Here is a 23,526-nt window from a genome sequence, read left to right on the forward strand (position 1 = left end):
CTGCAGACAATAGAAAAGTATATTTCAGTTGAAAATGCTGTCTGATCAGTTTTTGTAAACTGAACTGTACTTAAAGGTGATTGGGGTGAAATTGAAAAGAATCATCAATTTTTTTTTTTTTCATGAAAGATACTTCATGGTTCGGCATGAAAAAATAGAATAAAACAAGTTTGAGCAAGATCGGTAAATGCATGGCCGAGGACGTGTTCAGTATCGGGTTTCTCACAACTAAAATGGCCGCCAGTCGGCCATCTTTGATCGAATCGCGAAACAGAAAGGTGCATATTTATACCATCATGTATTGTCGTTGTGCTAAGTTTGAACACAATTGGTCCTTTACATGCCCGAGATATGGCTACGGACGGATGCATAAGCCCCCTTTTCATACCAAGTCCAACACAACAACAACAACAACATGCATTTTAAAAGGCCATTTTCCCTGCTAGAGCGGGGGTTAGCCTTGCGGTCCCCATGACAATCTTCTCCATTTTGCCCTATTTTCTGCATCTCTCCTTGTTAACCCCCTTGCCCGCATTTCTTCTTCCACCATCTTTAGCCAAGTCTTTCTCGGTCTTCCCCGTCTTCTACTTCCTTCTACATTCATTTCCATCACTCTTCTCAACCAGTCACTTTCATCCTTCCTCAACACATGACCAAACCATCTCAACCTGTTCCTCTTCACAGCATCAATCACAGGCTCTATTCCCATAATCTTTCGCAATTCATCATTTGTCTTCCTCTCTCAACGATACTCCGCACATCCGTCGAACCATTCGCATTTCCACCCTTTCCAACCTTCGTTGCTGCTCTACATTCATTACCCATGTCTCGCTCCCATAAATCATAACACTTCTCACACATGCAGCATACACCTTTCCCTTCAGCTTCAACGACACTCCCCTCATCATCAGCACGCCACTCAATTCCCGAAACTTCTTCCATGCACATCTCACTCGAGCAACCGTTGCCGAGTCTGATCCACCTTCTCCATTCAGCATGTCTCCGAGGTAGCAAAATGTTTTCACACCTTCCAGCTTCACACCGTCTCCAAGATCCAACTCAACATTTCCTCCATCTGCAGCTCCCTCTGTGCACACCTTACATTTGAATGTAGCTGCCACACTGGTTAATGACCCTCTCAGACCACTACGTTTTTGATGAACCCACTCAGCGCACATTGTACACTGAATGGAGTTCACTCCGATACCCTTCCTACACACAGCACAGGGCCACTTCCCAGTTCTTTCCACCTCACCACATGCTTTACCACTTGCCATCACCTTCGTCTTTCCGATATTCACCTTCAGACCTTTTGTCTCCATACATTCCTTCCACGTGTTCATCTTTTCCTTCAGTCCATCCATACTTTCCGCAATCAACACCAGATCATCTGCATACAACAACTCCCACGGTAAACCCTCCTTTACGTTCTGAGCCAGCACCTCCATCACAGCTACAAATAGTAGTGGACTTAGTACCGACCCCTGATGCACTCCCACCTTCACCTCAAACTCACCACTGTTCCCGTCCTTCGTCCTTACAGCTGTGCGCGCTCTTTTGTACGTTGCCATCACTACTCTGATCAACCATTCCTCCACTCCTAACTTCCTCAATGCCCATGTCAATACTTTGCGTGGAACCCTATCGAATGCTTTCTCCAGATCAACAAACCCAAGAAAGAACTTCTTCCTCTTCTCCATGTACTTCTCCTGCAACTGCCTCACAATGAAAAGCACGTCTGTCGTTCCTCTTCCTGGCATAAATCCAAACTGCATTTCGTCGATCTTCACTTTCTTCCTTATCCTCCTCTCCAACACCCTTTCCAATACCTTCATTCCATGCTCCAATAACTTTATCGCTCGGTACGAGCCACACTCCAGAGGGTCACCTTTCCCCTTGTATAGAGGGACGAGGGTACTCAGTTCCCAATCCACTGGAATGCGGCCTTCTTTCACCACCAGATTACAGATCTCTGTCATTCTCTTCACACCCCAACTTCCTGCTGCCTTCAACATATCTCCCACAACTACCGTCGGCCCTCCCGCTTTTCTACCCTTCATTGCTTTTATCGCTTCCTCAACTTCCTTCTCAGTTATCTTCTCTGCCGGTCCTAAAACTGGGTTACTCTCTGTTGCCATCCCATTCATTCTCTGTATTCAACAGCATTTCCATATATCTTTTCCATCTTCCTTTAATTCCATCTGGGTCGACAACGATTTGTCCCACTTCATCCTTCAAGCAGCTCACCCCCATCACATCACACCTCTCTTTCGCTATCTGCTTTGCAATCCTGAATACCGCTCTCTGACCCTCTTCCGAATCCAAGCGTTCCCTGAACATTTTCCTACATGCCTCCTGCGCCTTTGCTACCTCTTTCTTTGCAGCCTTCCTGGCTGCCTTATAACTTTCATGCTCTGCTGTTTCTGCTCCCGTACCCTTCGCCTTCTGCCACTCCTTGAACTTCTTCCTCTTCTCGTCAATCCTCTTTCCAACTTCATCATCCCACCCCCATGTTTCCGAGTGCCTCGGTGGTCCTTTTGTCCATCCACATACCTCACCAACGGCTCCCAACAGACTAGCTTTCATTGACATCCAACCACTTTCAAGCTCAACCACATCATCCTCGACCCTACTCAGCCTCTCTTTTAATGCCTCCCTTACTGTCACCTCTTTCAACCTCCACACCTTCATTCTCGGTTGGTACTTCACCCGCCGAGCTCTCCTCGCACCTTTCACCCTTACGTCGCAGACAACCAAGTGGTGCTGTGAGACAGCCTCCTCCCCCGGGATCACCTTTGTGTCTCGGAGGTGCCCCCTATCTCACCTACGCACCATCAGGTAGTCAACGGTTGTCGTCGACCCACCTGACGTGTATGTAACAAGCTTATTATCCTCTTTCTGGAACTGAGTATAACAAATCAGCTCCATCAGCAAACTCCAAAATCCTTTCACCTTCTCCATTTCTCACTCCATAGCCGTAACCCCCATGAACTCCGTCAAAACCATCCATACTCCTTCCCACATGTCCATTTAGGTCTCCTCCTACCACAACAACTTCCTCATCTTTCACGTTTTCCATCAGCTTCTCTATCGCACACCAGAACTTGTCCTTCTCTTCATCGCTCCGACCAACCTGCGGAGCATATCCCGAGATGACGTTCACCAAGAGCTTTGCAATCATCATTTTCACCATCATCAACCTATCACTCACTCTAGTCACACTCACCACACTGTCTACAAACTCCTCAGAAAACAGGACACCAACACCATTCACGCCCTCCAGGCACCCTTGCCACACAAACTTGTATTTCTGTCCCTGCCTACCCTTCACCATTCTCACACCACTTCCCTTCCATCTCGTCTCTTGCACACAACATATGTCCACTCTTCTTCTGATCAATACTTCCACCACTTCTCCTGATCTCCCTGTCATTGTCCCTACATTCCATGTCCCAAACCTCAGAAACCGATCTCCACTTCGGGCTGTACCCTGCCCACCTGTAGTTGTAATTGTCATGGTTCTCTTTTTGAGGCAATGTTTTTTTTTATGGCCGGATGCCCTTCCTAACGCCAACCCTCTTAGTCGCCTCCTACGACACGCAGGGATACGGCGTACCTATTCTTATCCAGGGTACACACTGGGAAACGTTTAAAACATGGAAATCCTGGGGGGGGGGGGGGGGGGGGGGATCACCGCTGCGGTTTAAACATATTTAAATAAATATTTAAACAAAACCATGAAAACAATCTGGGAAAAGTCTCTAAGTGAGAACGTGGATTTGAGAAAGCAGGAGCAGAGGTGAAAGAACAAACGAGAATATAGGGGGCGGGGCACAAGTCGAGACGAGGAGGCCGCACGAGACACCAGGCCGCACGAGGCGCGGACAAAGAAACGACTAATTACACACAAATTTGCAACAACTACAAAACCAAAACCAAATAGAAACACACAATAACACATACACAACAAAATACGCAGCGGAAATTTGACAAAGAAACGAACGGGAAAACACTCAAACTTTGATGCTGTGGAGAGATCAAAGCAAGCCCCGTCGCTCGAGGGACCGGAAGCGGAACTCCATACCAAGTCCAACGGGGGCTAATAATGTGTAGACATAACTGTACATACCCTGCCATATAGTAGTGTAACGTAAATAGTTCCTCGTCTCGTGACAAACCCATGGTTGATGTGGCTTGTCACAGAGGTCGATACAGTATGGCTTTTCTCCTCGGGAAGCAAAATGATGATTTATCATCAACTTTGAGACTGAATTGGACACACATGCCCACTCTCTACATATCCATTAGTCTTCAGCGACTTGTAGGCCTGTAAATAGTCAAGAGTATACTGCCCTGGTACATCACCAAGATAAAAACAATAAGACGCCATGCGTAGCACGATACTTGCAAAATCCGCCCCCCCCCCCCCCCAAAAAGTTTTCCATTGATACAGCAAATTGTCCATTTCATGAAGATTAAAATTTACAATCTTGATCAAAGCTCAGATCAACAGGATGAAAAGTGACGATTTTTCAGATGAAAAATGATGATTTTGGAAGGTTGACCGTGAGTTGACCTTTGACCTCAAAAATAGTTAGTTTCCCTATTTAGTGACAATGTGCAAATGCTGTTCAATTTTCAAGTCAATCGGATGAAAATTGAGGATATTAAAAATTTGGCCTATGTTGACCTCAAAAATAGATGGTGGTTGAATTCAGTGACCATATTGTTGTGGATATCAGCACCGACCTTCTCCCCTTACCAAGGGGGGATTAGTCCCATTGTCTGACTGACCAGGCGCGACCCGAGGCCTATGACGTCCTTTCCGGGCAGCGTTAAATAGGGTTGTAGGACCAGATTCGCTATTACCTAAGTACTAACGCTGCCCTGAAACGAGGAGATAAGCCTCGCCCGAATCACGGGTGTTGGTGGATACGCCGAGCGGTAGCGAACCCGTGACCCGAGCCGTTAGCAATGACTAGACCCCGATCCAAGCAGTTCTTATTCGTGCCATGCTTACACAATGATGGAAATCACAGAAACGGTCGAATTGGAAGAAAAGGAATAACAAGATTTATTTACATGATGTACAATAATCAGAAGAAGAAGACACAGTGCAGTCCTTAATCACAGTCTTAACATATTCCCTGGACAAACGGGCCCGTTCACACTCAGACACACTCACACGGGGATTGCAGATGAACAGGTCAGCACGTGCAGGGATGGCGTCCGGGCAGCTCTCCCTCCGGTCCCCAGCTCGCACCGCGAAGTAAATGAAATAGTCGAGACGGCAGGAGCTCTCCGTGTCATTGGCGCGCACGGGATAATTACGGGGCGAACGGTGGGGTCTGGCTCTGGCGGTTAATCACTCGCATGGCTGCGTATGTAATAGTTCAATATGCGCTAACAATGCGCTCTTCAAGTCCTCGACCAAGTCCTCTCGATACTGTCGTGTGCACGCCAGTCCTTTTCATACGAGTGCTCCGAGTCCTCTCTCATAGGCTTTGTGCACTCGAGCCCTTCTCCCGCGAGTCCTGACCAAGTCCTCTCATGCGAGTCCTCTTGTAAGTCCTGTTCAAGGGCTTTTTGTGAAGGCTTATATAGCCCTGCCCAGCGAACTCTCTGGAATTTGCTAGACACGCCCTATCACGCCATGCCTTCAGAGCCCTGGTTGGCTGATGGCCCTTACCGTCATTGCCTCTGACGTGCTCCTTGGCGCCGCCCCTCCTTGACCCCCACGCTCCTCCCTCTTCTTCGGCCTACCTCGTGTTACTGGGCTAGTTTCGAGCAAACAAAGGGCAGCTAATGCTTCTGGCAGCCAAAGCATAACACACGGAGGGATCAGCCAAAATGGGGCGCGGGATCGAGTTTGCCCATAGATGGAATTGGAGGGTGGCCGCAAAATGAAAGGACCTCAGCATATTTACACAACGCAGATATTACTAGGGAAATGGCCTACTCTTACACATACTATGACATAACTAATACTCTAAGTGGGCCTACGTGTTGCTTGTGGACTAACTATGGGGGGCAAACCTTTAGCCTTTAATGATGTCATATGTACAAATCTCAAAACCGTATCAATATATATAAATCCTCTTAGAAGTTCAAGTCAATCAAATGAAAATTGGTGATTTTAGAAATTTGGCCTATGTTGACCTTTTGGCCTGTGTTTACCTAAAATATAATACGTGGTTGAATTCAATGACCAGATGTGCAAGTCCTCTTCAAATTTCAAGTCAATTGGATGAAAATTTAGGATTTTAGAAATGTAGCCGATGTGGACCTCAAAAATACTTGGTGGTGAATTCACTGACCAGATATGCAAGTCCTCTTCAAAGTTCAATTCAATCGGATGAAAATTGAGGATTTTAGAAATTTAGCAAAGTTGGTGACCTTTGGCCTATGTTGACCTATTGACCCCAAACACAACAGGCTTCTTGCTTTTGACCAATTCTACCATTTCGTGAAGATCGGTTGAAAATTGTGACCTGCAGGCCGGTGACAAACAGACACAGACAGACAAACAAGAAGACGTCATTCAGAGCACGATACTTGCAAAATACACCCCCTGCCCCAAAGTTTTCCATTGATACAGCAAATTGTCCATTTCATGAAGATTAAAAATTGCGATATTGATCAAAGTTCGGGTCAACAGGATGAAAAGTGACGATTTTTCAAATGAAAAATGCTGATTTTAGAAGTTTGACCTTGAGTTGACCTTTGACCTTTTGACCTCATAGTTGGTTTCCCAATTCAGTGACACAATGTGCAAATGCTGTTTAATTTTCAAGTCAATCGGATGTAAATTGAAGATTTAAAAAACTTGGCCTATGTTGACCTCAAAAATAGTTGGTGGTTGAATTCAGTGACCATATATGTAAATCCTCTTAGAAGTTCGTCAATCAAATGAAAATTTGTGATTTTAGAAATTTGGCCTATGTTGACCTTTTGGCCTGTTTACCTGAAGTATAATGCGTGGTTGAATTCAGTGACCAGATATGCAAGTCCTCTTCAAATTTCAAGTCAATTGGATGAAAATTGAGGATTTTAGAAATTTGGTCTATGTTGACCTTTTGACCTATTGACCCCAAAAACAATAGGCTTCTTGCTTTTGACCAACTCTACCATTTGGTGAAGTTTTGTGAAGATCGGTTGAAAATTGTGACCTGTAGGCCGGTGACAAACAGACAGACAGACAGACAGAACCACAAACACAACCGACCAATATACGTGAAAAATCTTCGATTTTGCAAGTAATAAATACAGTATGTAAAATTAATATCGGGCCACATCGACAGTTCGTCAAGCCATCCATTTCGTAAATAACACCGTTCAGGTAAGCTGCAGGTGCTCTCTCGATACTTGAGCTTGTTGACATACCGCTCGGGTGCTTCAAGTGATAGTTTCAGCACGTATTGTGACCAGCCCTTACCTTTTATGCTACATTGGTCCTCTTTTTGTTTTAATTTGCCATTGTCTTTCTGCATACCTGAACATGCAGTAGCCGAACGAGTACCGTCACATCCGTAAGCATGTGGGCATCTCTTAAAAGCATTTTGCGAAAAAAACCTGTGTACTGGAGCAACCCATGTGTGGTGTAAAGGAACATGCTGTGCTGCACATGAAGATCCATGACACAGGTGTAGAAGGAGAGGTTGGGAAGGGTTATTGGTGGTGTTACTGCTAAATGCTGTTTAAATGCACTGCGTTACATTAATTGGGTATCCTTCATTGTCAGACGCCATCTTTCCTGCTCTATGAAGCTGTCAATGGAAGCTGATGCGACCTGTTCCAGAATCGTCTTTATGGTTTTGTTGAATCTCAAAAAACACATCAATCCCTATTTGCAAATTGCAATGAAATCTACAATCAATTGATCTTTTCAGGAGTTTGGTTGAAAATTACCTGCGGCTTTGTTCCAATTCCATCTGCAGGAAACCCTCCTGGATCCTCACTGAATTTGTACCTTCCAGCTACAACGTTCCATGGCACCGACGAAACACCCACTAACCGCACACTCCCTCTCCCCCTTCTCTAACCACTCATGTGGTGAAGTGATGATGAGTCATGATGTAGATCTTAATCTTTAAAAGCACATGACATCATGACCCCCCCCCCCCCCCCCGAAACCTCCCCCGCCCCTTCCTCTCCAGATGCCTGCACAGTACCATATGAGGTCCACCTCGTAGTGAAAATTTCAGGCCTGAGCCTCATCTGAAAGTAATTGCAATAGGGGTTGGCAGGATGGCCTTGAGGTACATATACTCGGCTCGAAGCTGTCCAGCCGAGGTTTGAATCCCGACCCAGCTATAAACTACCATCCAGGTGTTTCACGGGGGGCGGGTGATTCATCAACGTGTGCGCCATCCCTCGGATGGACCTTAAACTGTGTTCCGTCTGCTGGTATTCGTTGGTGGACGTTAAATCTCCCTTGGTGTCCTTTGCAGAGAGCAGGCGAGCTATCGTCGGCACCCTCTCCAAATTCTACATCCCTGCCTTGACTTCCTGAGTTGGAGTGGAGAGTGACCCGACCAGGAATGATTGCATCCCAGCAACTGCTTCTTGCATCCCAGTAACTGCCTCGGCAGCACCGACGCTCTGCATATAGATCATGGTACATGATGACTATGATGAACTGCAATAGTTTCCCCCTTCTTTACCTTCTAGTTTGGAACTGCAAAAACATCTGATACAATAGTATTTATAATTGCAATTTTAATAAAAAGGATGATGACGTCATCATGGCAACAGCATAATCAAGTACAAAGTTCTTCTCTTTTATTCTAAGTCATATCAAACATGCTTGAAGTTTTACTTTCAATAAAAGCAGGATTGAAAAACTTAGCTTAAAGTTCAACTTTAACGCATTCTAGTTCAAGTGGTTTGGAAAGGTTACAAGTTTAAAAACAAGAACGTAGTATTGAGTGGTCCAGTTTACACGGCAAGGTATGTTAACATGGACCATATGTGGCAAGAGTTGGCATGAGGTCAAAGCAATAACACTATCAAATGACCTTTGGTTGCTAAACTGATGATAAATCGAAATCAACGTATCAATCGCATATCTCGGGGGAAATTGGAAATGTGTTGCTTTTCCAGGGTGACGTGAAAACAAATGCAACTGGCGTGTGGTGCTCCGGGCAAAGCGGGCCTCTGGCCTACGCAATCTAGCGTGATGAGATCCAGATCAGACAATTACATCTTCCACAAGAACCTGAGCACCAGTCATTCTGTCATACAATCTTCCGATTACAACCTCCATGGACATTGCAGGCCTGCTTTCATGAAATCTTGTGTTTTGCTACCACTTTGAATTAAGGAATCACAAAAAATGGTAAAAAGAACAGTGAATCAGCTAGGAGGAGATCAATGACAATTTAGTGTTGCTATTCAAATATCACATATATATATATATATATATATATATATATATATATACAGTCACGTGAAAAAGTAAGTACACCCCATGTAAAGTTTTGACTTTTTCAACATATTTCAACATACAGCGATTTGATCTTCATTTCAACAATATTGATAGATAAAGGTGATATAATAAAACAAATATCATGAAACATTTACATTTTGTAGTCCATTGTATAATTTAAATAAACATAAATGCAAATTTTGCATGTGGAAAAAGTAAGTACACCCTTGACTAACAGGTGGCATTGCCAACTTTGGCAGAAACAACCACAAGTAGGCGTTTCTTATAACTGTCTACCAGTCTCTGACATCGACTGGGAGAAATTTTTGCCCACTCCTCCATACAGAATTCTTTCAGCTGTGCGACGTTTGAGGGGTTTCTTGCATGCACAGCTCGTTTCAAATCCCCCCACAACCTCTCGATGGGATTTAGATCCGGGCTTTGACTTGGCCATTCCAGAACCCTCCATTTCTTTCTTTTCAGCCATTCCTTGGTGGATTTACTGGTATGTTTAGGGTCATTGTCACGTTGCAAGGTCCACCTTCGGCTGAGCTTCAACTTTCCGACAGATGGCCTGACATTATCCTCAAGCACCCTCTGGTACAATGAAGAATACATAGTGGATTATATGATGGTGAGCTGCCCAGGCCCTGATGCAGCAAAGCTGCCCCAAACCATAATATTTCCACCACCATGCTTTTCAGTTGGTATCAGGTTCTTGTGGTCAAATGCTGCCTTTGGTTTTTGCCAAACATGTCTTCTGGTACTGTGGCCAAATAGCTCTTACCTTTGACTCATCTGTCCAGAGCACATTGTTCCAGAAGTGCTGGTCTTTGCCTAGGTGTTCATTGGCAAACTTTATTCTTGCCCTGATGTTCTTTCTGGACAGCAAAGGTTTCCTCCTGGCACACCTCCCATGTAGATCAAATTTGTGCAGCCTCTTTATAAGGGTAGACTCGTGCACTTTGACATCAACAGTGGCAAGAGCTACCTGTAGGTCCCGTGATGACATTCTGGGGTTTTTAGAGACTTCTTTCAGCAACTTGCGGTCTGCTCTCAGGCTGAACTTGCTGGGGCGGCCTGGCCTGAACAAGTTGGCAGTTGTTTGGAATCTTCTCCACTTGTAGATGATCTTCCGGACAGTCGAATGATTGATTTCAAATTGTTTGGAGATATTTTTAAATCCCTTCCCAGACTCGTAGGCATCTATAACCTTCTTTCTCAAGGCCTCAGAGAGCTCTTTTGATCTAGGCATGGTGACACCGCACACTTCAACAACAAAGAGCAAATCAAACTAAATGTCTGAGGTTTAAATAAGACAGGTTCCTCCAAGATCCTCTCTAACGATGTTCTAATGATCTGCACCTGAGCTGGTGCACCTGATTCTAATTTTAGGTATTTGAAGTAGTGATAAATGTCGGGGTGTACTTACTTTTTCCACATGCGAAATTTGCATTTATGTTTATTTAAATTATACAATGGACGACAAAATGTAAATGTTTCATGATATTTGTCATATTATATCACCTTTATCTATCAATATTGTTGAAATATGTTGAAAAAGTCGAAACTTTATATGGGGTGTACTTACTTTTTCACGTGACTGTGTATATATATATATATTGGAAATGACACAAATGTGGTCTTCCTACTTAATCCATCTCCACAACCCTGCTACCCATTTGTCATGCCCTTTAAAGCTCTTCATTGGAGGTTATTCAGTGTGATCGGGAGACATTTCCGTCGACATCATGCTTTGCTCTGCAAGGCTTACCGTCCCAAAGCAGTTCATCCACCGCACGCCCAACATGATGAGGCATTGCCACGTCTGCAGAGAGAACGGAGTTAGTCGAGTTGCAGGCAAATGGAAAGAGTCGCACATTGGAGCAAACCACTTGGCACACAAGGACGAAAGAGGATATTTAGTCTTTAAATCAAACTCCAAGGTGAGCTCCATCCATAGGGACCGGGAACAAAGAAGAACCACCTTTAGAGGCCATTTTCCCCCACAGAGCGGGGGGGTCGGCCTTTTTTCGGGCACCGTCGCCCCCATTTTGAAGCAATGTTTTATGGCCAAATGCCCTTCCTGCCACCAACCCTGTTAGTCGCCTCTTGCCACACACAGTGAAGTGGTACTCAATTTGCCGACCTCGGAAGGATGACAGGCTGAGAACCATCCTGACGTTAATTCAGCGATGACCGGGATTTGAACCCAGGATCCTTGGATCCCATGCTGGCACCCTAACCGCTAAGCCAACCATAGGGACAGGGAACTATTGTCCAAAAGCAATTGACGGATTTACATGACTTTGACCAGCGATTGAAATGTCTGCCAATGTGAACTCGCAAGCGTGTATCCAACCAATTTCAAATTCACTCATCATTTACTGCATTTTTAAATGGGATTCCGGTGTTTAAACGATAAAAATTGATGACGCAATGTTTCTTTTTTGAGCGGAAAACTCCCAAGTTGTCCAAATGAATCTGGCTAGAGGGGGCAGCTCAAAGAGGGTGGAAATTCCTTGTGGATCATCGTGAAACATGGAAGTGACCAAACAAGTTTTGTTATAATCCCACGTGACGTATACTCGATCGTCACATGGGCCCAATGTGGCCTTTGGCTGACGCCCGAGCGACGGGGACAATAACTTCCGGGGATTGGGATGGACAAATCGTTCCGGTGTATGGCGGCCTTGTTGATGAAAGTCACTTTATATCTGCAAGCATAAACTAGTGAATAACTTGGAAACTGGAGTGCAATATATTCATCTTTAGGGAATAGCATTGAAATAGCCTTTGTACCATATATGGCATTTCATATTATCGATAGCTTTAACGTTAAGAAAGAAAATAGGGGCAATACCCCTGGGCGCTCACCTGGTAGACTAAAGCGGTATACTACACCGAATAAAAAGGTATTTTAAACAGTACCACGGTATTCCAAACCAATTCTTGCTAATAGAGCAGCATGTAGAATTATACTAACATAATCATAAGACTTAAAACAACCAAAAAAAACAAAAACTTTTGGGGCACAACCCACCTCCTCCTGCTGTAGACCTCCTTCGACCCCGATTTTTATAATGCCGTGAATAAACATTGGTACATCACACAGGTGATGAAGATTGTGATAAATCAAGTTTCATATCAAAATTGTTTGTGTAGTTTCAGGGAGGAGATCATATACCTATTTTGGAGGAGAGGGGGAAGGGGGAGGGGTCAAACCCCTCACACACTCCTTTAAACCCTGATATATTTTTTAATGCCGTGAACAAACTTCGGTACATCACGGGTGATGAAGCCTGTGGTGAAGTTTCATCAGAATAGTGTGCGTAGTTTCTGAGGAAAAAGCAAATACCTATTTTGGGGGAGTAGGGTGAGAGGTCAAACCTGGACCAACTTTGTCCGCCAGTAGACCCCCTTAGACACCGATTTTCTTAATTCAGTGAACAAACTCGAGTTGCAACATACCAAACATCATTTTAGCCAAGTTTGGTCACAATCCCATCAGCAGTTTTGGAGAAGTTGCAAGTGTTTACCGACTTGACGGATGGACGCGCCATCCTTCAAGCTCCCCGGAACTACGTTCCAGAGGAACTAAAAACAGGGCCTCAGCTTGCGAATGTACTCAAGGAAGATGTTTCATAATTATTTGGCTTTGTCCCCGTGAGACGGCCTGAAATTTATTTGTGCTGGAACTAGTCAAACAACGGAACCAAGGTCCGAGTGTACATGATGTTGTTTTCCATGTACAATACCCCTTATAGAGCGTGGGTGCTGCGGAAGCAGTTTCTTGGCAAGGGTTTTTTTTTTTTTTTTTTTTTTTTTTTTTTTTTTTTTGTATACAAGATCGAGGCTCGTGAAAGAGCGAAGGGTTACACTGGGTGGTTTGTCATTGCATTCCCAGCATTGTCTGTCCATACTCTATCCTTAATGAATGCTGAGAATCAGGCAAAGAGGTAGCACGTACCATTTTAAGTCTTTGGTATGACTCGGCACCCAGTTCCCTGTGTACATATTCAGTTTTCCCCACCAAGTTGCAGGATATTATCACTCACAAATACAAGGTGCATCATTTTACACACACAGGGGGAAAAAAGGTGAAGAAACGCTCTTCCACATTATGTTGTGATGCATCCAGTGACATTTCAAGTTAAAATGCATAAAATGAGAATAAACAAGCAGTACACCTACCAGGTAGACAATGAAGATAAGGTAAAGCAAGATCAGAAAGAAGGCAAGTACAACGAATGCCACCTGCTGCAGTTGATGCACGTACACCACTACAAAGTAGAGGTTTATGGCACAAATCAAGACGATCACAAAGCCACCGCCAATCTTCCAGAATCTGTCCGACAGAATATGCAAGGAAAGATTTCGGAAGTTTGCGATGTGCTCCGTTAATATTGCACCATTGATTAAAAAATATAAATGGCTCCTCGTGTCTTTTCACTTACAAGTTGTTGGCAAAGTCTTTCATGATTGTCTTTTCGCTTGTAAATGACAGAATTGGGATAAGAGCGAAGGGTAACTGCAAGATGGACACACACACACAGCAAGTTTTCATGCGTTTCACCCCCCACTTGCCTTCATGTTATCTACACGTGTGGATGCAATGATTCAACGGGCCTCAAAATGTTTCTTTTAGAAAACGATAAATCGCAGGCAGCAGAAATAACTCCAGGCACACCTTAACACACAATAGGCATGGCTCGTGCATGGATGGAATTGAAAAGGAAAAGCACCTGCATGCTCTGCAGTACGTTGAGGAAATCGTTCATGCCCGTCAGGTGCTCCACATCCTGGAAGGTCGCCACGAACAGCGTGGGGACAATGGCGATGGAGCGCGTTAATACGGTCCGAGCGAAACGAGTCCACTTTATGTTGAGAAATCCCTGCGTGGGTCAAAGGACGAGCAACATGATAAGCGTCCAAGAGTATCTCTCATCACATTTTTGTCAGTGGCACACAGGTGTGGTCAAGAACTCCCATAACTCGGCAGATCTATTCGCTTACCTCCATGACGAACTGCCCTGAGTAAGTTCCCGTCATGGTGGAGCTCTGTCCAGCAGCCAGAATGCCCACCGCCCAGATGTACAACGCTGCGCTGCCAAAGTAACAACCCAAACCAATGCCCTGCAATGCAAACACCAAAACACGAGACCTTTTTTATTATTATACAGCAATCTCTCTATTTTTGCTAAACTTAACCCATCGAGTATTACTTTGACCCATTCTGGTCACATTATCTGAAATAAATTTATCAGAGAATATTTTCCGAGAAAAAAAAAATTAAAGAAGAACGCATCTGTGCTGTTTGCTTCCTGTATTATAAAGGCGGCCATGTTGCAAGTTCTCCAGGTGTACCATCTATCAGGTTAGACAACAAACTCGGTTATATTTGCCTTTAGGAGATGCCTCTTCTTCCTATGTCGGCTCGCAGGCCGAACTCAGCTGACTGATGCTCAACTTCCGGTCCTCCATATCAAGCATTACTGTGTGCAGTTATTCCAGACCTATGTCCTTCTTCAACATGTTGCCATTGAGAGCTGGTCCGCCCCGCTACAGCCTTTCATGTTTAGATGTCCAGAGTATAAGATTGGAAGCAGCTTCGTTTTTGCGGTGTTTGCAGTGCCCAGCAATCCCGAGAAGTACTCTTCGAAGGTTACCTGACAGCCTTGAAAGAGAACCAGAGAGCTCTTCATTTGCCGTATATTCAGACCAATGCACATTTAAAGCTGAATGAAGAAGTCGAGTATAGCATCATCAAGTCCCTTCTCGGGGGTCACAGTGAAGGTCAATGCTTCACTTCCAGAAAGCAGGAGGGACTTGACTGATGCCATGAACAGTAGTTCCTTGATACGCCGAGAGGGTGTCGACTTCCTTATTGAAGGTTTGTTGCAAGTGTTACGTGGTCCTCCCGGTGACTACCTGGTCTCGGTGACCCCCGGACCGTGAGAGGAACTCCGCCAGAAAGATCTATTAGTTATGCGCGTTCGTAACGCAATCAATATGAATTCCAATCAATAAGAAACCCCACACCAAGGATCCGGAATAATCAAGGATATATTCCCCGAGCAATCAACAACCATCAACCATCAGCAATCAATCTTACAAAGATGTAAACTCATCTACAGTAACTCTAAGATGGCCATCTTATACATTCCTCATGTGAGCCCCACTCCCGACTCCCTCCATGGTCAATGTCTCTCTCAATGTCTCCGTACTCCTGTAGTTCGATCTCCGCACGTGGGCGGTTGAACGGACCCTTCCTGACGTGCTTCCACCGGGCACGTCCCGTACCGGGAACCACGGCTGCAGCGCACACCTCCTGGCCCAGCAAAGCGGGTAAAGCAAAGCGGGCAAAGCAACACATGGCTTGCCCAGCGCGCGAGGCCCAAGGGGCGACCCATACGCGGCCTTGTAGACGGTGAGGCGAACTGTGCCGGACGCTTGGTTCCGTGCACGAACCCACAGTGACTTGACGTGTCAAAGGGTAGTTACACGTCCCGGTAACTCCTCTCGCCAGACGGGCTGTTAAACGCCGATTCTCTTACGTTGCTCAATAGCGATACCACTCGCGTCCGAGCTCGGCGAGGAAGAAGAAGAATCGTCGCTTCTCCCGGACCTCGTGTCTTTTTTTCTTCCGTTTCTGGTCTCCTTTTTCCCAGAAGGGCTCCTGACCCTTTAATCACAACAACCTTTAATCGACTACACATTGATAAGCAAAGACCTGAATAGTAATTCACATACATTCACATAAATATGTAACACTCCCCCCCTTCAAGAAAGAAAGTTTGAGCCCAGCGAAAACTTTCTTTACCGGCCAACTTGGATAAACAAACCAGATAACTCACCCCCGCCCCCAACTCATCAGTTCCCCCCGGGCACAGTCATCACTTAAAAATAAAGCAACAAAATTTCACACCATCCCCTAGATTAATTCCCTCTGGACCAAGCGTCAACCACTTCTAGTTTCTCTTGAATGACGGTTAAGAGGTGGTGACCAAAGCCCCCAAATTTAAACCTCTCTATAGCACTTTTTCGGGAGGCCCAGCGGAGTATTCCCTACATGGACGCCTTAAGGAATGTGGAGTTCACGGTTAGTCCGGGGAGGAAAGTTCATTACATGGACGCCTTTAAGAACGTGGAGTTCACGGTTAGTCCGTGCAGGAAAGTTCACTACCTGGACGCCTTTAAGAACGTGGCGTTCACGGTTAGTCCGTGTAGGAGCCCCGGCTCGGCGGCTCCCCCGTATATATAGTGCTTCAACTTCTCCAGACTCCTAACAGTTACGGTGGGACCACTTGTCCCAGCCGTTACCTGACTGGCGGTCTCCTTCTCGGCCAGTGCTCTGACATTCATTCTTTCGGGAGGTGCCGTAACTCTGGGAGCCTCCATAGTAATATCGGCTGCTGCCAACCCCAAAACTACTGCCAAGTTGTCCTCTTCTGTAGACCTCTCGACGCCGACGAAATGCCTTCCCTACTGTTATGGTCCGACCCTCCAAATCCTTACCATTCCAATTCTTCTCTGCCTCCCTGGCATCTCTTGTGCTTGCAAACGTGACAAAGCCGAACCCTCTTGACCGTTGCGTTTCCCTGTCTTTTACCACCCGCACTTCCACCAGCGGCCCATATCTGTTGAAGACAGAGGTCAGAACTTCTTCCTCTGTGTTGAAGTTCAGTCCCCCTACAAATAACTTGGAACTTTTGTCGCCATCCCGAGCTGGTGGGGTGTTATTTTCCCTGCTGTGCTCTTTACCAACCCTCGGGTTACCATAAATTTGCCCCCCGGCCAAATCATTCCCAATAATCACAGAAACTCCCTCTACAGGAAGCATGGCTTGTAAACCGACGGTGACCGGTCCTGACACCAAATCGGATTCCAAATGGATGACATGAAGTGGGGCACTAACACAGCCACCGATCCCTTGTAACCGAACACTATCACCAGTTGCGGTACTCTTTGACAATGGCAAAATGCCTTCAAGCATTAAGGATTGATGGGCTCCTGTGTCCCTCAAAACCCTAACCGGTCTTGGGTTAGTCAAGTCTCCCTTGAGTGAGACCAACCCCTCATAAATAAATGGTTGGTAACTCTTCTGTGGGCGATTTCTTACGCTTGCCATCGCATTCGGAGTGGTAATAGTCGGACTCCGCTCTGGGTCTTCCCTTTTCATGAGGTAACAACTGGACATCAAGTGTCCAGGTTTCTTGCAAAAAGCGCAAGTAGGCCCGGAGGAAAAACTCGTGGTCTGCCTCGGGCCCCCCGAAAAATAAGTTTGTCTTGGGCCCGCAGCCCTCTGATTTCGAACAGGTGGGGTATCCGCGTTGTCCCCATAATCCTCTCGAGGCCGCCGCCATGTATTGTCATTCTCCGCACCTGCTGTTCCCCACCTCCCCTGCGGAGATCTAGGCGAGGAGTTAGGTTCGTGGACCCCTATCCGGTGTGTTCAGGCATAATCATCTGCCATGGTGGCTGCGTCCCACAACTTCGGTACTTTCTTTTCCTGCAGGTACACTTTGATGTCCTCGTGGACACACTGTTGAAATTCCTCCACCAGCATCAGGTCACGCAATGCTTCGAAGTCGTTCCCGACTCCTTTTGACTCACACCACCGATCAAACATGTTTTCTTTCACTCTAGCAAACTCCACATGGGTCTCACTCTCCCTCTTCCTGGCATTCCTGAATTTTTGCCGGTAAGCTTCCGGAACCAACTCATAGGCTTTGAGGATGTGCTTCTTCAATACCTCATAATCTGCACATTGGTCCATTGGTAGTGCCGAATAAATCTCTTGAGCTTTTCCCACCAGCACACTTTGCACTAGTATGGTCCAGGCCTCCTCCGGCCAGTTTAACTGTCGAGCCACTTTCTCAAAGTGTGGAAAAAATTTAGCGACTTCCTTTTCACTGAAGGGTGGAACCAGCCTCACATGTCTGCCCACATCCCAGGTGTTCTGGCTAGGTGTCGACCCCGTCAGCAAGGGTGGTACCTCTCCCCGTTCTCTCATTAACTCCAGCTCCTTGAATTTAATTTCTTGCTGAAGCTCCATGTCACGTTCCTTTAATTCCCTTTCCGCTTTTCTCTCCTCTGCTTCGAGGTCCCTTGCAGCTCTCCTCTCCTCTGCTTTTCTCCCTTCTAACCTTTCCTGGAGTTCTCGTTCCACTCTCCTTTCCTCTGCTTGTTTCTCTTCTCTCCTCTCTTCTGCTTTCCTTTCTTCTTCTTTTAACCTTTCCTGGAGTTCTCGTTCCACTCTCCTTTCCTCTGCTTGTTTCTCTTCTCTCCTCTCTTCTGCTTTCCTTTCTTCTTCTGCTCTTTCCTTTTCTGCTTTCCTTTCTTCTTCTGCTCTTTCCTTTTCTGCGTTCCTTTCTTCTTCTGCTCTTTCCTTTTCTGCTTTCCTTTCTTCTTCTTTGATCCGTTCCTGGCTCCGTAATTGCAACTCCAGTTTCCGGAGCTCAACGTCTTCTGGTTCTTCGGGTAGCCACTCCCAGGCTAACTCGTCCCATGTTCCTAATCCCACCATAGATTGTATCACCGTGGTCTGCAACTCTGCCTTCCTCAAATTAGTTCGGACCTCCAAGTTAAAATGTTTGGCCAATTTCAAGAGGTCCGCTTTTAGTAACGCTCGGAACTGTGCCTCACTAGGTGTTACCGCAAAGTTCTGTGCAACAAACGCCATGGTGACTATCGTTAACACCTGTTAACCTTCACCCAAGACTTTACCACAATTTCTCAAAAATTTACCAATTAATAATTAATTAATTAATTTTAATTAATAAAACTATTATTTTATTATGTTATACAATTTTAAATCCCGGACGTAGACCCAATTGCGAATCCGCAAATCGTAATTTGGACGAGCCCCCAATTCTGTTACGTGGTCCTCCCGGTGACTACCTGGTCTCGGTGACCCCCGGACCGTGAGAGGAACTCCGCCAGAAAGATCTATTAGTTATGCGCGTTCGTAACGCAATCAATATGAATTCCAATCAATAAGAAACCCCACACCAAGGATCCGGAATAATCAAGGATATATTCCCCGAGCAATCAACAACCATCAACCATCAGCAATCAATCTTACAAAGATGTAAACTCATCTACAGTAACTCTAAGATGGCCATCTTATACATTCCTCACGTGAGCCCCACTCCCGACTCCCTCCATGGTCAATGTCTCTCTCAATGTCTCCGTACTCCTGTAGTTCGATCTCCGTTCGTGGGCGGTTGAACGGACCCTTCCTGACGTGCTTCCACCGGGCACGTCCCGTACCGGGAACCACGGCTGCAGCGCACACCTCCTGGCCCAGCAAAGCGGGTAAAGCAAAGCGGGCAAAGCAACACGCGGCTTGCCCAGCACGCGAGGCCCAAGGGGCGACCCGTACGCGGCCTTGTAGACGGTGAGGCGAACTGTGCCGGACGCTTGGTTCCGTGCACGAACCCACAGTGACTTGACGTGTCAAAGGGTAGTTACACATCCCGGTAACTCCTCTCGCCAGACGGGCTGTTAAACGCCGATTCTCTTACGTTGCTCAATAGCGATACCGCTCGCGTCCGAGCTCGGCGAGGAAGAAGAAGAATCGTCGCTTCTCCCGGACCTCGTGTCTTTTTTTTTCTTCCGTTTCCGGTCTCCTTTTTCCCAGAAGGGCTCCTGACCCTTTAATCACAACAACGTTTAATCGACTACACATTGATAAGCAAAGACCTGAATAGTAATTCACATACATTCACATAAATATGTAACACAAGCTCTCCATGCGGAAACTTTCCTTTGTTTGATAGCAGTTGTGTTAACTGACAAACCAAGACACTTGAAGCCATCGACTCTCTCAAGTTTTATTTCACCGTTTGATTAATGATCGAGACCTCTCTCAACTTGTATGAATGTCATCACTTTAGTTTGTTAGCATTAATTGGTAGCCCTTTCTTAGCAGCGCTTGCACCGACTCGCCAGAGAAGTTCTTGCGCTTGCTCAATTTCTTCTGACAACAAGGCCACATCAGCTGAGTCGAGATTAGGAAGAACCACTGGTTTGACTCTTCTACTTTTTCGTCCCCCGTCGCACCGCGGAGCGAAAGGGGGACTATGGTTTTCCCCTCCGTCCGTGTGTGCGTCCGTCCATCCGTCCGTGCGTGCGGGTGTCCGTGCGTGGGTGCGTGCGTAAGCGAAGGACCGAATTCTAATTTGGTGTGTGGGTGCAACTAGGCATATGGAAGAACCCTATTGAAAATTAGGTCGCCACGTCAAAACCCAAGATGGCCGCCGCCATGTATGTCTGAACCTTGCGAGTGGAATATCTTGAAAAATAAATGAAGTACCAACTTCTAATCTGGTGTGTGGGTGTATCTAGGCATAAGGAAGAATGCTATTGAAAATTGGGTCGCCACGTCAAAATCCAAGATGGCACATCGCACATCACTTCACCGACAGGGGACCTAGGCATAACGCTAGTCTTCTTTAGAGTTGGAACCCCAATTCCTCCTTCTTGCCTTTCATCGCATTTCTGAGTGCATAATCAAGCACTATGAATGAATGAATGATCGTTTTAAGGCGATTTTCCCCCGCTAGAGCAGGGGTTAGCCTTTCGGGCCCCATGACAATCATGGTTCCCTGTTTGAGGCAATGTTTTTATGGCCGGATGCCCTTCCTGACGCCAACCCTTAGTCATCTCTTACGATGCGCAGGGATATGGTGTACCTATTCTAAATCGGGGTACACACCGTGATCATTCATCACAGCAAGCTGGTACTCAATTTGCCGACCTCGGAAGGATTACAGGCTGAGTCAACCCCCCTGGTGTTAATTTAGCGATCGACTGGGATTCGAACCCAGGATCATAGGATCCCAAGCCGGCACCCTAACCGCTAAGCCAATACCAGGCTATCAAGCACTATGAATGGATGAATGAATGATCGTTTTAAGGCCATTTTCCCCGCTGGAGCAGGGGTTAGCCTTGCGGGCCCCATGACAACCATGGTTCCCTGTTTGAGGCAATGTTTTTATGGCCGGATGCCCTTCCTGACGCCAACCTTTGATCACGCTCTTAGGATGCACAGGGATACGGTGTACCTATTCTAAATCGGGGTACACACCGTGATCATTCATCCCAGCAAGCTGGTACTCAATTTGCCGACCTCGGAAGGATGACAGGCTGAGTCAACCCCCCTGGCGTTAATTCAGCAATCGAACGGGATTCGAACCAAGGATCCTAGGATCCCAAGCCGGCACCCTAACCGCTAAGCCAACACCAGGCTAAGCACTATGATGAACACATAAAGGACAAGGTTGTCTCCTCTGGCTATAATTTTTGAAAAGCTGCATTTTTCCAGCTGGTGAGAGTATCTTGGAAAATGTATCCCTATACATATTGAAAATCATCTTCACAAGTTGATCAGGCATTCCATATGCCGATAGGATCTTCGGCATCTTGCCACAATGGATGGATATGAAGGCTTTTTGAAAGTCAATGAATGTCATTATTGCAGGAATGTTGTGGGCACGACTTGTGTTAGCTGCTTCTAGTGGTTTTAATTCTAGACTATGTTGGTAACAAGCTGGGGGTAAAGGACTTGCTAGTAATAAGCCTGGTGTTGGCTTAACGGTGAAGGTGGCTGGCTTAGGATCTTATTTACGGTCTTGACTTGTATCCCCTGTTGTGCCAATAAATCCTTCCCAGGTTGTCGAAGTGAGTACCAGCTTAATGGATACAGGGGCACTGACTGCATCAGCGGCAAAGCCGCACTCCCAACAATAGTGCAACCAGCAGACACAGACTGCACACAAAATAATAATAGTAATATCATTACTATTGGCGTCATCTTTGACCAAACCCTTTCCTTCGACAAATACACTAAACAGATCACAAAGTCAGCCTTCTTTCACCTGAAAAACATTGCCCGTCTCCGCTCATCCCTCTCCTCCACGGCTGCAGAAACCCTCATCCACGCCTTCATCACCTCCCGTCTGGACTACTGCAATAGCCTCCTCTATGGTTCACCCTCAAAAATCACCAATAAACTCCAATACATTCAGAACTCCGCTGCCCGTCTACTCACTCATTCCCGGACCCGTGACCACATCACCCCCGTCCTTTACAAGCTTCACTGGCTCCCCATCCCCCAGAGAATCCAGTACAAAATCCTCCTCTTGACATACAAAGCCCTCCATAACCTGGCCCCATCCTACCTGGCTGACCTCCTCTCCAGACACACTCCCACCCGCAACCTCCGCTCTGCTGGTACCAACCTCCTGACCCCCTCCATCCGGACCAAATTCAGATCCTGGGGGGACAGGGCCTTCTCCATCGCTGCTCCCACCCTCTGGAACTCACTACCTCACACCATCAGAGACTCCTCCTCACTCACCACATTCAAAACATCACTAAAGACCCACCTGTTCAACGCTGCATTCAACATTCAACCCACAGCATTTAACCCCTGACTATCTCTTCTCCTTCTCCCTCCTTTTGCTTTAAATATTTCCCTATTGATTCTTGTCTTGTCTTTTTGATTCTTGTCTTATATATATGCCGTATATCGCTGCTGTTTGTTTTCTTGATTCTTGTCTTTTTGCAATTGTTGTTTTCATGTATTGTTATGCATTATGTTTTCCACTCTGTCAAAGCGCCTTTGGGCTTCTGGAAAAGCGCTATACAAAATAAATGAATTATTATTATTATTATTATTACGAAACGAGCACCATTTCATCTGATTATTGTGATTAATCATTCAACTTGAGTAACTTCAGCATGATTATCCATATAAAGGGGCTAGCAGTATAGCCTAGATACAGAGGTACACAAACTATCCTGGATCTGTCTATCCTGGGCCTGAATCCAGCGTGTGCGCCATCACTCGGATGGGCATTAAACAGGGCGTTGTGTCTGCAAACATTAGTTGGTGGACGTTAAAGATCCCACGGTTCGCAAGGAGTAAGTGAGCGAAATAATAAGAAACACGGAAGCAGCACATATCATTTTAAAAGTCTTTGATGCGACTCGGTCGGAGTTTAAACCGCCGACCAAACAGACTTGGAGAGGACGCTCTAACCATTACACCAGAGTCTGGTTAATTTGTTTCAGACTATGGAAACTACACA

General features: G+C 46.0%; 1 protein-coding gene across 4 annotated transcripts in view; it reads right to left on the reverse strand.

The window, feature by feature from the left end:
* Positions 1–23,526, reverse strand: part of LOC137431816 (natural resistance-associated macrophage protein 2) — a 121,385-nt gene that overhangs the window by 6,370 nt on the left and 91,489 nt on the right. For 3 of the 4 annotated variants that reach the window (XM_068123550.2, XM_068123548.2, XM_068123549.2), the window contains exons 12-16: positions 14,444–14,563; positions 14,173–14,322; positions 13,885–13,958; positions 13,622–13,775; positions 11,202–11,255 (exon numbers count right to left, since the gene is read on the reverse strand). In XM_068123550.2, coding sequence (XP_067979651.2) covers positions 11,202–11,255; positions 13,622–13,775; positions 13,885–13,958; positions 14,173–14,322; positions 14,444–14,563 — 552 coding nt within the window. The remainder of the gene's footprint in view (positions 1–11,201; positions 11,256–13,621; positions 13,776–13,884; positions 13,959–14,172; positions 14,323–14,443; positions 14,564–23,526) is intronic. The other variant, XM_068123551.2, reaches the window with a different exon arrangement.

Source organism: Myxine glutinosa, chromosome 7, assembly GCF_964187855.1.
Source record: "Myxine glutinosa chromosome 7, kmMyxGlut1.1, whole genome shotgun sequence".
Classification (NCBI taxonomy): Eukaryota; Metazoa; Chordata; class Myxini; order Myxiniformes; family Myxinidae; genus Myxine; species Myxine glutinosa.